Source organism: Oncorhynchus tshawytscha, linkage group LG04, assembly GCF_018296145.1.
Source record: "Oncorhynchus tshawytscha isolate Ot180627B linkage group LG04, Otsh_v2.0, whole genome shotgun sequence".
Lineage (NCBI taxonomy): Eukaryota > Metazoa > Chordata > Actinopteri > Salmoniformes > Salmonidae > Oncorhynchus > Oncorhynchus tshawytscha.
In genome coordinates this window covers 70265673-70280795 of record NC_056432.1, presented here as the reverse complement: position 1 = coordinate 70280795, position 15123 = coordinate 70265673, and the positions used below count along the sequence as shown (strand labels likewise).

General features: G+C 39.2%; 2 protein-coding genes across 5 annotated transcripts in view; one reads left to right on the top strand and one right to left on the bottom strand.

Annotated features, from left to right (window-relative positions):
- Positions 1-54: 54 nt before the first annotated feature.
- LOC112235132 (proteasome subunit alpha type-1) lies at positions 55-4250 on the bottom strand. Its single transcript, XM_024403524.1, has 10 exons — positions 4135-4250; positions 3390-3434; positions 3198-3299; positions 2991-3094; positions 2799-2887; positions 2610-2680; positions 2397-2526; positions 2245-2324; positions 485-589; positions 55-327 (listed from the first exon to the last, which is right to left on the bottom strand). Exons 1-10 carry the CDS (start codon positions 4135-4137, stop codon positions 268-270), a joined length of 789 nt encoding a protein of 262 aa, XP_024259292.1. The 5' UTR covers positions 4138-4250; the 3' UTR covers positions 55-267.
- A 952-nt stretch (positions 4251-5202) lies between these two features.
- The window catches only part of LOC112235140 (cGMP-inhibited 3',5'-cyclic phosphodiesterase B), a 93548-nt gene continuing 83627 nt past the window's right edge, over positions 5203-15123 (top strand). For 2 of the 4 annotated variants that reach the window (XM_042321151.1, XM_042321152.1), the window contains exon 1: positions 5203-6301. In XM_042321151.1, the coding sequence (XP_042177085.1) occupies positions 5411-6301 (891 nt within the window). In that variant the 5' untranslated portion in view covers positions 5203-5410. The remainder of the gene's footprint in view (positions 6302-15123) is intronic. The other 2 variants (XM_042321153.1, XM_042321150.1) reach the window with 1 other exon arrangement.

Below are 15123 nucleotides of genomic sequence, written 5' to 3'. Positions count from 1 at the left end.
TCCAAGCTACTCAATACTGCCCCCCAGCCATAAGAAGTTTAACGAACCAGACAATTTCAGAAAAGGTTTGTCTTTAATGACAAAAAATATATGCAAACATTGAACCGTTCACAAAAATCATAGATAGTCGACTTGAACATACACAAGTATAATGGTAATTGTTCTCCATGTTGATACAGTTACAAGTGAGTGTGGGTGGAATATTGACTGAATGAATCAGGGATAAGAGCGTTGTCATCTTCACACTGTCTGGGACACACGTTAATCTCAGAGCTCCATGGGTTCTTCTGGCTTCTCTGCTGCCGGCTCGTCATCTGGCTGGGCAACCTGCAGTACAACAAGAGGACAAGGCATGTGCATTGTCAGGTATGGAGATAATAAGATTATTGACGGTACATTATTCAGTTAAGGCAATAACCGTTCCTCTTGACAAGTTTCCTCAGAGAAAATATTTGTATTCAACATTTGCCAAGTTGTTCTTTACCCTTCTCTGTGGTCTCTCCTCAAGGCCTTCAAGGAATGATGCCACATCGCCATCATCGTAGATGGTGAACTCCATGTCCTTGCCAACAATCCCAACGGACACATTCTAAAAGGGCAGACAGTAAGTTGTCAATCTGTGAATGAACTTGTGTTCCGAACCCCTACCCTTCTCTCAGAACCCCTCATGAATTTAAAAACACTGGATTAGTGTAAGAATGGCTAGAAGGTGTTTTCACATAGTAGTTATACCAGTCCATCCCATAAGGGGGAGCAAATGAGAGCCCACTTCAAGGTGAGGAGTAGATAATTGGACAGTAGCCTGATATTAAAAGTCTTAAGGTTACTACAAGCTTCACTCCGTTGATCTACGTGCATGTGGGTGCAGTGGGATTTTTGGAGCAGGGGATACGTTTTGGTAACATGATATCCTTGACGGTCCCACTCCCATTAAAATAAAATCAAATTTTATTTGTCACATACGCCAAATAGAACAGGTGTAGACCTTGGTGAAATGTTTACTTACAAGCCCTTAACCAACAATGCAGTTAAGAAAAATAGGTGTTAAGAAATTATTTACTAAAATAAACTGAAGTTAAAAAATAAAAACATAAAACAAGAATAGAAAAATAACATAATTAAAGAACAATAATAAAATAACAGTAGCGAGGCTATATACAGGGTGTACCGGTACAGAGTCAATATGCGGGGGCACAAGTTAGTTGAGGTAATTGAGGAAATATTTACATGTAGGTAAATGTAAAGTGACTCACAAGGGGGCGATAGCAAAGTTTTGTAATATTTTCATTTTTATTAGTAACTAGCTGGTAGCCTGGCTAGCTGGCTTTAAACATAGGAAGCTAGCTAGCTTTTTTTTTTACTTCCCACATCTATCTCCTTATGAAATAAATCAGATTTATAATTAAAACATATGCACTGGCAAATATTCGTATACTTGCAGGTTTAACTACTGATGGGGAAACAAAGCTTCCTGAAGCTGAGGTTTTCAAGACAATTGTGTCAAATAGGTTCTTTACTCAAGGCTTTAATCAACACAGTGTACACTAGTTACGTCTGCTGTTCAAAAATAATTTAGAGCAGCCAAATTAGCGTGTGCTCAGCATGGCCTTTTTGTCTTCTACCAAACCAATCAGGTGGTTGTTCGACGAAACGAAGCTTCATGTCATTAATCACATGCTTCTGATATTCATGATACAGTCATTTGCACACTGCCTCGAAGTACACTTCTTAGCGATTTTGACGTATGCCTCAGAATTCAGGCATCAAACGTAACATCACTAAGTGTAACCCAAAACATTATCCCAGTTTGATATGCTGCTTGTGTATTAATTCCCATATCAGCTAAAAACAGAACATCATAATGTTTTGCTCGCAGAGAAAAAATCATATGGCTAGCTAGTTGGCTATAGCAGGTTATACAATTTCACACTAGCCTGATAGTTATAACTTCTAAACAAAATACCCTTTTGGGTGGATTCTTGTTGTTTGATTATCAATGCAAAATAGGCTAATTTGATTAATAACCTATAGATCGGATCGATGGAACCAAGTGACAACACTCCCCCCACGGCTGCGGAAAGAATGATACGGCGCATCTCAATTTTCAGGTAGTAGAAAAGTATGTTGAATGGCGGATGGTATTACAAGAACCCGCCCCTTTTGTGACAAAAAACGACATTCCAACATTGCGCTACGCTCTGAATCTTGCGTCTCCATAGAGCTTGCAGTAAGCTTAAGGTTTACCTTTGTGGTAAGATCTTGTTCTGCAGGTAGAGTTTCTCTCAGTCCCCGGAGGCCATGTTGAACCAGGTCATTCAGTTCACCTACAAGACAGAATGAAAGTTTTACAATGTGCTTACATCAGAAGCAGAGAAGAAAAGGCTTAAAATACTCACAGTCGAGAAAAGTGTCCATATGTCTTTCCAGATAGGTACGTGCAGACTGGGAGCGGGCCCCTATGGACATGGCCTTGCAATCAAAGTAGTTGGCAGAGGGGCAGGTCTGGAAAATGTGTGGCCCCATATCCTAGAAAAGACAGACAATATTAGATATGACATACTACTCCACTAATATTTACAGAGGAACAAACCAACCAATACATATCTTACATCATATCCTGCGATGAGTAATCCCACACCATAAGGCCTTCTTCCATATCTCTGTGTAGGGATCTGGGTTTCTGAGTGCTAGGTCAAGGTGGATTGTCTTAGTTGCAACGGTATAATAACTTTTCAAATGATCAATACAGACAATTCATGTTAAGCATCATAAAAACTACATTTGTGGTAAAAGGATACTGCTTCCAATTAGTGTGACCAAGCGGGACACAGGGAGAGGCCGATCAAACACGAACCTGGAGTCCAGGCACTCCTGACGCATAAAGTTGCTGAAGGAGTATGATGGAGGAGAGAAGTGTTAACCTCAGTCAGAAGAATACTGTCTAATTCTCTTCAAGAATATGAATAACCATGCACAACAGATCCTCTTACCAGAGTAGCCTTGCATCAGCAGTGAGGCCAGCAATGGAGATGCCAATATGGCTGTCGACGTGTAGAATTTTCTTCTGATGGGCAGCCAACTCGGACTGAGCTCGCTGGACAAGAACACAAAATTAGGATTAAAAATAAACTACTTTTACACTGCTTTTCATATAATCATGTTCTTGAATGCAAATGTAAAATCAATGTAAATTGTACCTTCAGAGCCACAAGTACAGCATGACTGCGAGATTTCAGACCCACTGTGGCAGATCCTTGTTTCACTGCTTCCATAGCATATTCAATCTGATGAATACGCCCCTGAAACATAAGACAGTGACCTGTTATGAGTCACAAATATTGCAGCTGAAATTGCTGACTGTTACATTACCTGTATTTGCAGACTCTTACCTGTGGACTCCAAACGGTGACATCATTGTCATACTGGTTGCGGAACTAAGAAAAATACAAAAATGAGTCTTACAATCTAGAAACCTACATGTTGCTGTCGTCATAGGACAATATGTCATCATTGATTCCATAATCAAGTTCCATTTAATGTTATCATGGAACCCATTATTGCTCCATTGTTTATATTGGCTGCCCAAAGCCCACCTTTTAATGGTAACAGTTACTTCTTACGTATCTTTAACAAGGCAATGACTCAGCTAAAATAGATCTGATTTAACTAACTAGCTAGCAACACAGATTGGTCTTCACACAGTGAAGTTTGACTTCAAGTTGTGAACAACTAATCTAGGTAGGTAGGTAGGTAGCTAGCTGAATGGATAACATTAGCTAGCTAGTTAGCTACCATTGATTAAAATGTTAGCTATGTCCAATAACATTAAGAAAGAAGTTAGCTACTACTATCATATTCTACCCAAAATATGGGATAGTCACAGGTTAGGGGTGCAGCCATAGCATTGGTTGTTAGCCTAGCCAGCTATTATATTTCATTACATTTTTCTTAACCGGTAAGTTACAGCAGCGTGGCTAGTAAGCTTAACTAAATGCTTACTCATTGCTATGGATAGCTAGCTAAGTAGCCTTTCCATCCAACTACAGATACCAGAGATTTCTGGTGCATTTAATTATTACGTTTGCAGTCACTTTTGATATATCGTACATATTATATTATTTCTTCCAAGCTTACCATGATGATAGAGCTTCCCACCAACAAGCGCCTCAGATAACCGATTAGAGCTTGATTACTTTTCCTATTGACGTCTGTGCAAAGGGAAACAAGTAGATTACAGATGTGATGTGAAATTCTTCACCAGACACTGCTGAATAAATCAGAAACCACCCACAATACACAAAGTAAAAGCTTGCAATTACTCAATACACCTAATGTTAAACATAATCTACAATCTCGTCGAAATCAACTATTTACCCCTGAAAATTGCGATTTTGAAGGTGCTTTCCTTATTCTTACATACATATCACTTGCTTTATCCAAATAGAGTCCTCTGATATATGTAGTGCTCTAAAGATGCGATTCCGTGGAGGAACAATGCTTTCATTTACAAAGTCTCATTAGAACACATACAAAAATAGGTATTCTAAAATTAAACATATTTTCAAAAATGAAGTGGTAGATTTCGTTAGTTGAACATATTTGGAAATCTTTCAATATCACAGGCCTGCCAGAGTAACTAGGCCTAGATAGGGGTACAATAGCCTGGCTATGTAATTACACTATAAAAAATGTGTAATAATAATAGTAATACTACTACTATTATTACTACTACTTCTACTACCACTAATAATAATGGCTAAACCTTCAAATAATGGGCCTTATTTTTGGCCAACATGTACTTTACCGATCCTAAAATCCCAAAGAAACAGATCAAGTTGCATATCTGTTTGAAAGCAAGATCATTTGACGTTTGGATTTTGTCCAAAGTAACGGTAACCAAAATCAGGTAAATTGATAAACGCACACTTTCCTCACTGTCAACATGTTGACGTTGTGTGGTTGTTTTTAGCTGTATAGATTATCTATTTTTGAGGTTTTCAGTTTATTTTGAACGCGTTCAGACAATGCAATTAATTGTGATTTAAAAATGCGTGCACTAAAATGACAAAATGTTAACTCGAGCTGATTAACTCTGACAGTCTTAGCTTTTATATAGCAGCACTCTTCTACTGACAGACCATGAGAGTGCACGGTTTGTTTTTAGTGCTGCAGAGCGCGTGCCTGTGTTGATCTGTAGTTTTTGTAGCGGATTGTCACATCTAGGCGGCGACACAGAGTCCCTTTTCTCTAAAAACAACAACATTTCACCTTTCTTTCTTTTAGTCAAAATGCTTGTGCACGTTTGAGTGACCATGGAGTGCGTTTGCCGTCAGGTAGTTGAGAGTTAATACGGCGAGAATATTGGGAGAAGGAAACTTTTCAAGGAATCCAAGGAGCTACAGTTGGAAACATGGCTGTTCGCGAAGAAGGAGAGGTTTTGCACAGTAAAATCAGGCACCACGATGGGGTTGCCAATGCAAACAGCACAGAGAGCTTCAGGAACGGCTATGTGAAGAGCTGCGTCACCCCTTTAAAACAAGTCCATCAAAGGGGATTTTTGTTTAACGTCTGTAGGTTTTGCATTGAGGACATTCTGAATTCAAAAATATTTAGAATTTCTGGCCTATACCTGGGTGCATTCGCAATTTTTGCAGTTTCGTTGCTTATTTCCAGGAGCTTGCAAAGTGACTTTAGCTTTTGGGATTTGCGGACTTTTCTGTCGGGCTTCTCTCAGTCCATCAGCCCTCTCTTTAGCATAGGCTGTGCATTCTTCTTTTTGACCTTTTATTTAAGGAGGAAAAAGAGGGAAAGTAATAAATGTTGGCTTGTGTCACTGCCAGCATCATGTTACTTAGGGGATTTTTTAGTTTTGCGGTTTTTGCAGTGGGGAGAGGACCAACACCAGATGCAAATGATTGGCAGGTTGTTATTCGTGTTGGGGTGTGTGGGTCTCCTAACACTGATCCCCACTTTGAAACTCAAACACAGTGTTCTGATCCTGGTGTTTGCCAGTGTTGTGTGGTTGGTGTCTTTCACCAGTCTGAGCTGTCTGCCTGCACTCCTGAGACCCGTGTTTGCGTGTTTGGCGGGTGTCTCAGGCTCGCTCTTGTCCCTCTGTTTTGACCATTATTACCCGTCAAGGGAAACGCCGAATAGGATCTCCAGCAACGAGGAGAAAGTCCCTGTGATCAGACCCAGGAGAAGGTCCAGTTGTGTTTCTTTGGGGGAAACGTCGACCAGCTATTATGGCAGCTGTAAAATGCCTCGCAGACCTTCATTACCGTGCATATCCAGAGAACAGGTAGGTCATGGGCTGGCATAAAGTTCATCATTGCCTTCATTCATTTGTGCAAAAAGTATCACTGACTGCTCAGAGTGAGCACACGTGCACAAGAGTACACAACCTTGAACCTGTGGTCTCCAGCAAGGAGGCAATTAAACCCCATATCCAGAATGCATAGGCCTACAGTAGTCCAGACAGAAAATCACCCCTACACTGCTGAACTATTCACCATCCAGGTCATTCACCTCTACTCACACAAATAATCGTCTCTTGAAATAAACTAGTCTGATAGTCCTGCAGTAATTAAACTCATATGACTATAACATGCAGCACACATGCACCATAAGTTAATTTACTTAAATCATTTTTATTCAGCCATCCTATTCTATTCTTGTTTGTTGAGAGAGTTGTGTTGATGACAGGAAAACCTGTCAAACAAGCTAAAGCGTGATCACTTATGGTAGAGTAAGCAATGCAATGATCATTATTTAGTAATACACTCACAGGCATAATTTTCATATAGGATTAGAAAATAAGTGGTTAGTGCTACATATGGACTAATCTCAAGTTCTCTATAAGGTTATTATTTCACTGTAGTTAGGATATGGTGTGAGGCCACTGCAATGGAAAGTGTGAGTAACATCAAGTGTATTTATTTGGCTTCAACACTCACTGTATTCCAGGCAATGTATTGTGACCATGGAAGATATTCATTCCCCAATAGTTCAAGACGGAAGACCCCCCCAATAGTCAAACAATCTGTTCACACTTACATTTGATTGTAACAAACAACGTCACTGTGGCCCAGCTGAGCAGGGGCCACAGTGTATTTATACAAAAATGTACCCTTGATTTGATGAAGAAGACAACTTGATGAAATGGCCTATTATTACTTTCGTATGCAGGCCCAATCATAACATTCTTTGCAGGGATGTGAAATATTGCTAACTTTCTTACATTTTCAACATCTGAGCTCCAGAACCAATTGTGTATCAGAAAGAAGCTGTTTTTGGAAGGACAGGGCCATCCACTCTGACAGTAAATAGACATCAGGCTTTGGCATCAAATGATCTTCCATATTTTAAAACCCCAAAGGAATGTAATTCCTTTAAAGATGTATAATAACAGGCAATTTGTGTATAGAAACTTTATGGATTGCAGTTTGGCTTTATCTTATTATCAGTGATGGTAGTTGATTCTAGTTTATTTGTGAAATATTTAGGCGAAATGTCACACATTAATAATAAGGGTTTTCAAATCCAATGAGGGCAATATGTTCAGCTGATATTTTAGTATGTGCTCTGGCCTCTGACCTTATTAGATTAGCCTATCATATTTTTCATTGTCAATTAGATTTATCCGAATTTAGTTTTGCCTCTGATTCTGTCTGAACCTGTGACGTTTTATAAAAGTGACCTGCCAAATATTGTTTCAGCAATAGCCTTTGTTGTAAACTGGACTACCTTAAAGATGGAGATTATTATGAAAAGATAAGACACATAAGCTGCATAAAGGATGTTTTATTACGGTGTTGTAATAGCACACTTCACTCATACAACACAACATTGAATTTGTTCTTTGTTCATTTGACTCATTGTCCTGCAGTGGATGTTGTCAGGAATAGATTGCAGACTCAAGTCTGGATACTACCATACAGGTCTGTTCTAGCAGTAATGTTGTCAGGCAGTGAGGGGCATTTGTGTAGACCAGTATTGATCAGTGAAATAAAGTTGTCACTGCCTGTTGTCCAACTGTATTGACTTAACAAGAGAGGACAGGAGTGCCAGCATCACCCAAATCGTGCTACTGTCCTAACTGAAGGACCATATTTGAGTATCACAGGCAAGGACTTGAAGAGTGTGATGATGTGCCTGTCAGGTTCAGTGTCCACAGTCAAGTCCTGTATGTGACTCTTTGTCATGATGTAATGTAGAATAATAGTAATTACGCCAAGCTCAAATGTGGTCTTAGCAGACACATTCAGTTTGGAACTGAAAGAACAAACTCAAACGTAATACTAACCATAGATCATACTTGTCATCCACACATGCATAGATTACTGGACTTGTTTGGTCACACATTAAATGGCACCTCATGTATCATGACATTACATGATTTTCTGGTCATTGATTCATCAGAAAATGTATAGTAAAATAATTTATATTTTTTGGGGTCAGCACATGATGCTTATGACAAATGCTGTGTGGAATGTGGAAAAGACTAACTCATGTCACTTGAAAAAAAATGATGATTTTGATTGTGTCTTGCAACATTGGCAATGCGTAAAAATACACAATTTATATAATAACGGTTTCCACAAATTAATATTTACAAATGAACAACACCACCATATACGATCAGTGGTCAACCACATTTGGGTTTGCATACAAAGTTTAGACACGATCCTTGCTTTTGTCCTGAAGCTCTGTTGATATTGACATGATGATATGCTGTGTGTCCTGTTCTGCGTTAGATCCATTTGTTGCCAGCCAGTGATGCATTTAGACCTTGTCTGTTAATTGTTTCTAGTTTCCACGCAACAAAAGTTCAGTGTTAGCTGCCAGACACATATCAATACCAACACCTTTTGATATGAGACCATGTGCAGCTGAAATCCAAATAATTTAAAGTCTTTGAAAGACAACTCTGTTTTAATAGGCCTGTCTCTTGCTGGAACTCTCCCATGATAGCTATGTAGGCCTTGTTATGGCACACTATCTCATTCTGTTCAGGGCTCTACAGTGACCTTTTTCACAAGGAGCATGTGTGTGCCTAAGTTGAAAAATGTAGGAGCATACAAAGAAATTTAGGAGCACAATGAAAAGTATTTGAGGTAGTAATGGTGCAAGCATGACGGTCATGAATCTGAGCTCAGTGTATTTTCCACGGCACTTGGGGGGGTGCGGTATAGTGAAGTAATCATTGCAACAATTATCATCTGGGTGATATTTTTCGGGGGTTTCACAGCATAATATTTAGGCGCATATGCAAGTAAAATGGTTGCACTGTAGAGCCCTGCTGCTACAATTCACTATGCTCTTTTTGTATGTAGGCCTACATACTGTGCTTGACACTCCTTTGTACAACTACTAATACAGTTCAAATAGTTATGATATAGGTCTACTTCATTATGAATTATATAGGCCAACAAAGGCATGACTAAGGAGGACCATAATGCAGAGAAGAGAAAGTTTTACATCTCATTTGCATGTCTATCACCTCACTTTGTGTCATGTATTCTGAAACCTCTGGTATTAGGTTAGACGTTCTGAGCGTAAGACTTAGTGTCCCAGTGATGAATGATCAGTGATAGGCCATAAGCACTGATACATTATTTCTTATTTTGGACTCTGATACCTTACATTTTTAACGTTTGGTTTACATTGGCACATCAGTCATGTTTTTCATAAAGATACTGACGTTTGGATTTCAGCTTGATAGTTCATGCTAAAAAGCAATGAATAGTACAGCCAAAACAGCCAGGCAAAAGAAGTCCAGATGTCGACTAGTTTGGCTCTTAAGTGTTGGACACAGTTGGACAAATGTCTTACATTTCAAATCAGATCAAATCACTACATAATCATCAGTGTGTTATCTTATTTATTGTGTTGTTTTCAAGATTACTTGACATTCTTTGAAATTTATTGCAGTTTGACTTTAAGGGTGACATCTGTCCGCAAAACAATCCTTGCAGAGCGCAAATAGGCCTAGAACATAATACACGCAGTCGCAGTAGCCTTCTTTTTACGATGTCTGTGGGAAGGCAGTGATCATTTATGAAAAGTTTAAGTAAACAGTGTAAAAGTGCTTTGCACATGACATTGCAAGCAGCATTAGGCCTATTCCAAACTATTTAAAATGTTACTTTTCTTGGGCATCTTTGCTTACATTGTATTTCGGACAGACGATGTAGCTCATTATCTTGTAATAGTACCCTACCTCATATAGATAGTACAATTGTCATACTTTCAGGGGATGTTACTGAGGAAAGGTACATTGAATCTGTATTATTTGCTAACTAGCAAATGGCTGTGAATGTGTTGTGTCTGGAGAGCGACATTAAGCTTATGAGCGTCTTACTTGGTTGAGATTAAGGTGCCACACTCTGTCCTGTGATCTTATGATCTAGATAGTACACCACAACACCTCGGCCTCTCCTGCACTTCCTGATTCACTTTGGAAACTTGGTCATCATACATTACGCTTGCACTTTTGAAGTGTTTTAGCCATTTGGTAGCCATCAGACCCCGTTGTGGTTCCTAAACTGATGGACTGGCTAGCTACAGTGATAATCAGTGCAACGTTTTGTGGGAATATCTCATTGATGCGTGGTCTCACGTCATGTCTGGCCTCATGGCTTCTCCACCTGATGAGCCCTCTCCCTGGCCCCTGCCTGTGAGTCACAGCCTTCCTTCCCACAGTGTAATGGCTATGTGCTCGTCACCAGGGCAGCCTACTACGTCTTTAAACCCAACTACAGTGGCATGGACCAGAAGGTGCGTCTAGTGCTGCTTGAAATCTGTTTGACATTGAATTATTAGTTTGCATTGCACAAACTCAAAAGAAAGCAAAACCTAACCTGAAACTGTGAACATGGGCCTACAGTAAAACAGGTGTAAAATCCTGGCCCCAGTGGTGGAGTCTTCTCTACCTGAAATGCAATTTTGGTAACAGAAAACAGGACATTGACAAACACATTTGCAGTGCATGGTCCTTTGAAAAAGAATACAATGAACAGTGTGCCTTGACTACTCCTACAGTATAATGTGCCAGTATTCCTATAGTATAATGTGCCAGTATTCCTATAGTATAATGTGCCAGTATTCCTATAGTATAATGTGCCAGTATTCCTATAGTATAATGTGCCAGTATTCCTATAGTATAATGTGCCAGTATTCCTATAGTATAATGTGCCAGTATTCCTATAGTATAATGTGCCAGTATTCCTATAGTATAATGTGCCAGTATTCCTATAGTATAATGTGCCAGTATTCCTATAGTATAATGTGCCAGTATTCCTATAGTATAATGTGCCAGTATTCCTATAGTATAATGTGCCAGAATTCCTATAGTATAATGTGCCAGTATTCCTATAGTATAATGTGCCAGTATTCCTATAGTATAATGTGCCAGTATTCCTATAGTATAATGTGCCAGTATTCCATATTATACTATAGGAGCAGTCAATAGAACAATTAAACGATTGAGTTCACACAGTGAGGTTTTGAACTTGTAATTGTATCAAATGATTTCTGTAGTAAGATGGACAGCCTACATGATTAGGCACTACTATATAGGCAGTATTATTCTGGAAGTATTACACAGTTGTTATCATGTTGTTTTTTCAGTGATAGAATAATGGTAAAATACTGCACACATGAGAACGGTAGAAAGACCATACAGTGCTTTTACCTGTATAGGTCACATTTCTCACAGAATAAAAAAGTCCTACATTTGTAGCAATGTTTTCATGGAACAGACATGTTGGCCCCACACTTCCTAAAGAGTTCACACAAATGAAAAACAGTCACTTCGTCTAGGCATAAACCAAAGTCGTTGCATGTCTTTTGGGAAAATACATCCATGATTTGGTAGCATACCGTTTCTCTTCTTTTTGGATAGTGCTTGGGTGGTGTTTGGACTATCATGACAAAATCAGATTTTGTTTGTCTATTGTTTAACATGTGTCATTCCTGCAAAAGGGGCAGGTTGGATATCCTGTGTAGTGCACTGACATCCTGTGTCACATCACTACACTTTGTGGCATATTGGTAGGCTAGATATGAGGACAAATAGAAAGTATTTAAATAGAAAGTGATCCAAGGTTAATGAGTGACCTAAAGAACTTGTGTCCTACACACACACACACACACACACGACACACACACACACACACACACACACACAGCAATGTGTTCCTTTGACTAGGGAAACTGATTTGCTGTCCTTTGGGAACTGAGCTGTATGTTCTGTTTCTCCTGGTGTGAGTCTATGGGTAGTTGTGGCTTTATCGGTTTATCTTGAGCTCATGAGGAAGTTTGTCTGTGGGTTTGGCATTGTGCAGCTGGAGGCAAGTGGGTCGGTGTGGTGGGCGGGCGTTGACGCTTGCTGAGGGCCTGTTATCGCAGGTGTTTGGCTTCTCAGTGCATGACTGCTTTTGCTCTGAAAAGGACATGGCTGCATGGGCTCCAACATCTTCCTCAGTCACCTCCCTACTGCTCATTCAGTCCTATTGCCTCTCCAAATTGATTCTTAGATGTTTAAAGCTCTTTATTTGTATATATATATTGTCGACATGTACTTTACTATTCAGGTGGAAAATCTGGTCTTTCTCCATCTCAAACAGGAACTTTTCAATTCAGCAGTTGTTGAATTGAGATAAATACTGTTAATAATACACATGTTGTCCTATGTCATTTCTGAACCACATTAACACAGCAAGGTGTAGTTACAACAACCTGTCAATGAATGTGCAGCATTCCTATGCTGCTTTCCATAGTCTGACTTACATGGCTCTGAAATTGTCAAAATGTTCTTTTGTGTTTACCAGAAAACTGATCTCCAAGTTTTCAAAACAATAAGCCGTGGCCCTGTGTTCATGTGACCTACCGGTCGGTATGTCCTGCAGTGCAGCTGTATGCTGATGACCTCTGTGTGGAGTGAACACATCTGTCTGTTGTTGGTGAGATCCTTCAATGTGTCAGGCGGTCTGGGAGGGAAAGCCCTACTCAACACGGATGCTGCTGCTGCCATTTTAGAGATCTCACTGTGAACATAATGTATTAATGAAGTGATGGCGAGACTACTGATACATAATTCATGGAGCAGGATGGGAGAGATTTGTGTTTTTGTCTCAGCGAAGGTGTTCGTATGATTAAAAATTAAGTATCAGCGGAACAAAGTGAAAACATTTGCCCCCAAGAATGTGGATAGGCAAAGTCACCAAGTCATAGGATTTCCCACAAATGACCTCAATGTTTTCCTTTTCCAAAATAATTTACATCAGAAATCCATGGGAACTATTATCCTCACCAATTAAAGTCCTGAAAACAACCCCCAAACCATCTAGCTATAGTATGGATGTGTAATATAGACATTCTGGGCTGACCTGATATTAAAAAGTCTTAATTGGTATTGAAGAATTTAGTGCTTATATTGGTATCTGAACAAATCATCCTCCTTTCCACTCTCTGCTAGCGGTCAATTTTTAAAAGGTAGAATTGTAGAAATACACTTTTAAAAATAATCCTGACCTTAATAATTGATAAATTATTAAAATGTCAGTCGTTGGTATAAGTGTGTAACCCCCAGATGTATTGCAATGCTGTTGCCCTCTTTTTCTTCATCCTCATCTGGTCCGTAATAAAAGATGGAGTAATGAGGCGTAGAGTGTTAACACTGGCCCCTGACTAAGGAAGCCAAGGCTCCTTGCCTGGATGTGACCCGCCTACAGTGTCTGTCTCGTATAGAGGTCAACTGCATATGATTTTTCAACACCGATATCGATTATTGGAGGACCAAAAAAAGCCGATACCGATTAATCGTCTGATTTTTATACATATATTTGTAATAATGACAATTACAACAATACTTTATTAACACTTTTATTTTAACATCAATAAAATCAATTTAGTCTCAAATAAATAATGAAACATGTTCAATTTGCTTTAAATAATGCAAAAACAAAGTGTTGGAAAAGTAAAAGTGCAATATGTGCCATGTAAGAAAGCTAACGTTTAAGTTCCTTGCTCAGAATATGAAAGCTGGTGGTTCCTTTTAACATGTGTCTTCAATATTCCCAGGTAAGAAGTTTTAGGTTGTAGTTATTATAGGACTATTTCTCTCTATACCATTTGTATTTCATATACCTTTGACTATTGGATGTTCATATAGGCGCTATATTATTGCCAGCCTAATCTCGGGAGTTGATGGGCTTGAACAGTGCAATGCTTGAAGCAAAGCGAAGAGCTGCTGGCAAATGCAGGAAAGTGCTGTTTGAATGAATGCTTATGAGCCTGCTGCTGCCTACCACTGCTCAGTCAGCCTGCTCTGTCAAATATCAAATCATAGACTTTATTATAATATAATAACACACAGAAATATGAGCCGTAGGTCATTAATATGGTCAAATCCGGAAACGATAATTTCGAAAACAAAATGTTTATTCTTTCAGTGAAATACAGAACCGTTCCGTATTTTATCTAACAGGTGACCTCCCTAAGTCTAAATATTGCTGTTACATTGCACAACCTTTGATGTTATGTCCTAATTATGTACAATTCTGGCAAATTAATTATGGTATTTGATAGGAAGAAATGGTCTTCACGCAGTTCGCAACGAGCCAGGCATCCCAAACGGCTGCATATACCCTGACTCTGCTTGCACAGAACGCAAGAGAAGTGACACAATTTCTCTAGTTAGCAGGCAATGTTAACTAAATATGCATGTTTAAAAAATATATACTTGGTTATTGATTTTAAGAAAGGCATTGACGTTTATGGTTAGGTACATATTGGTGCAACGACAGTGCTTTTTTCGCGAATGCGCTTGTTAAATCATCACCTGTTTGGCAAGTAGGCTGTGGTTCGATGATAAATTAACAGGCACCGCATCGATTATATGCAACGCAGGACAAGCTAGATAAACTAGTAATATCATCAACCATGTGTAGTTAACTAGTGATTATGTTAAGATTGATTGTTTTTTTAGAAGATAAGTTTAATGCTAGCTAGCAACCTACCTTAGCACCTTGCTGCACTTGCGTAACAGGTAGTCAGCCTGCCATGCAGTCTCCTCGTGGAGTGCAATATAATCGGTGTGCAAAAATGCCGATTACCGAT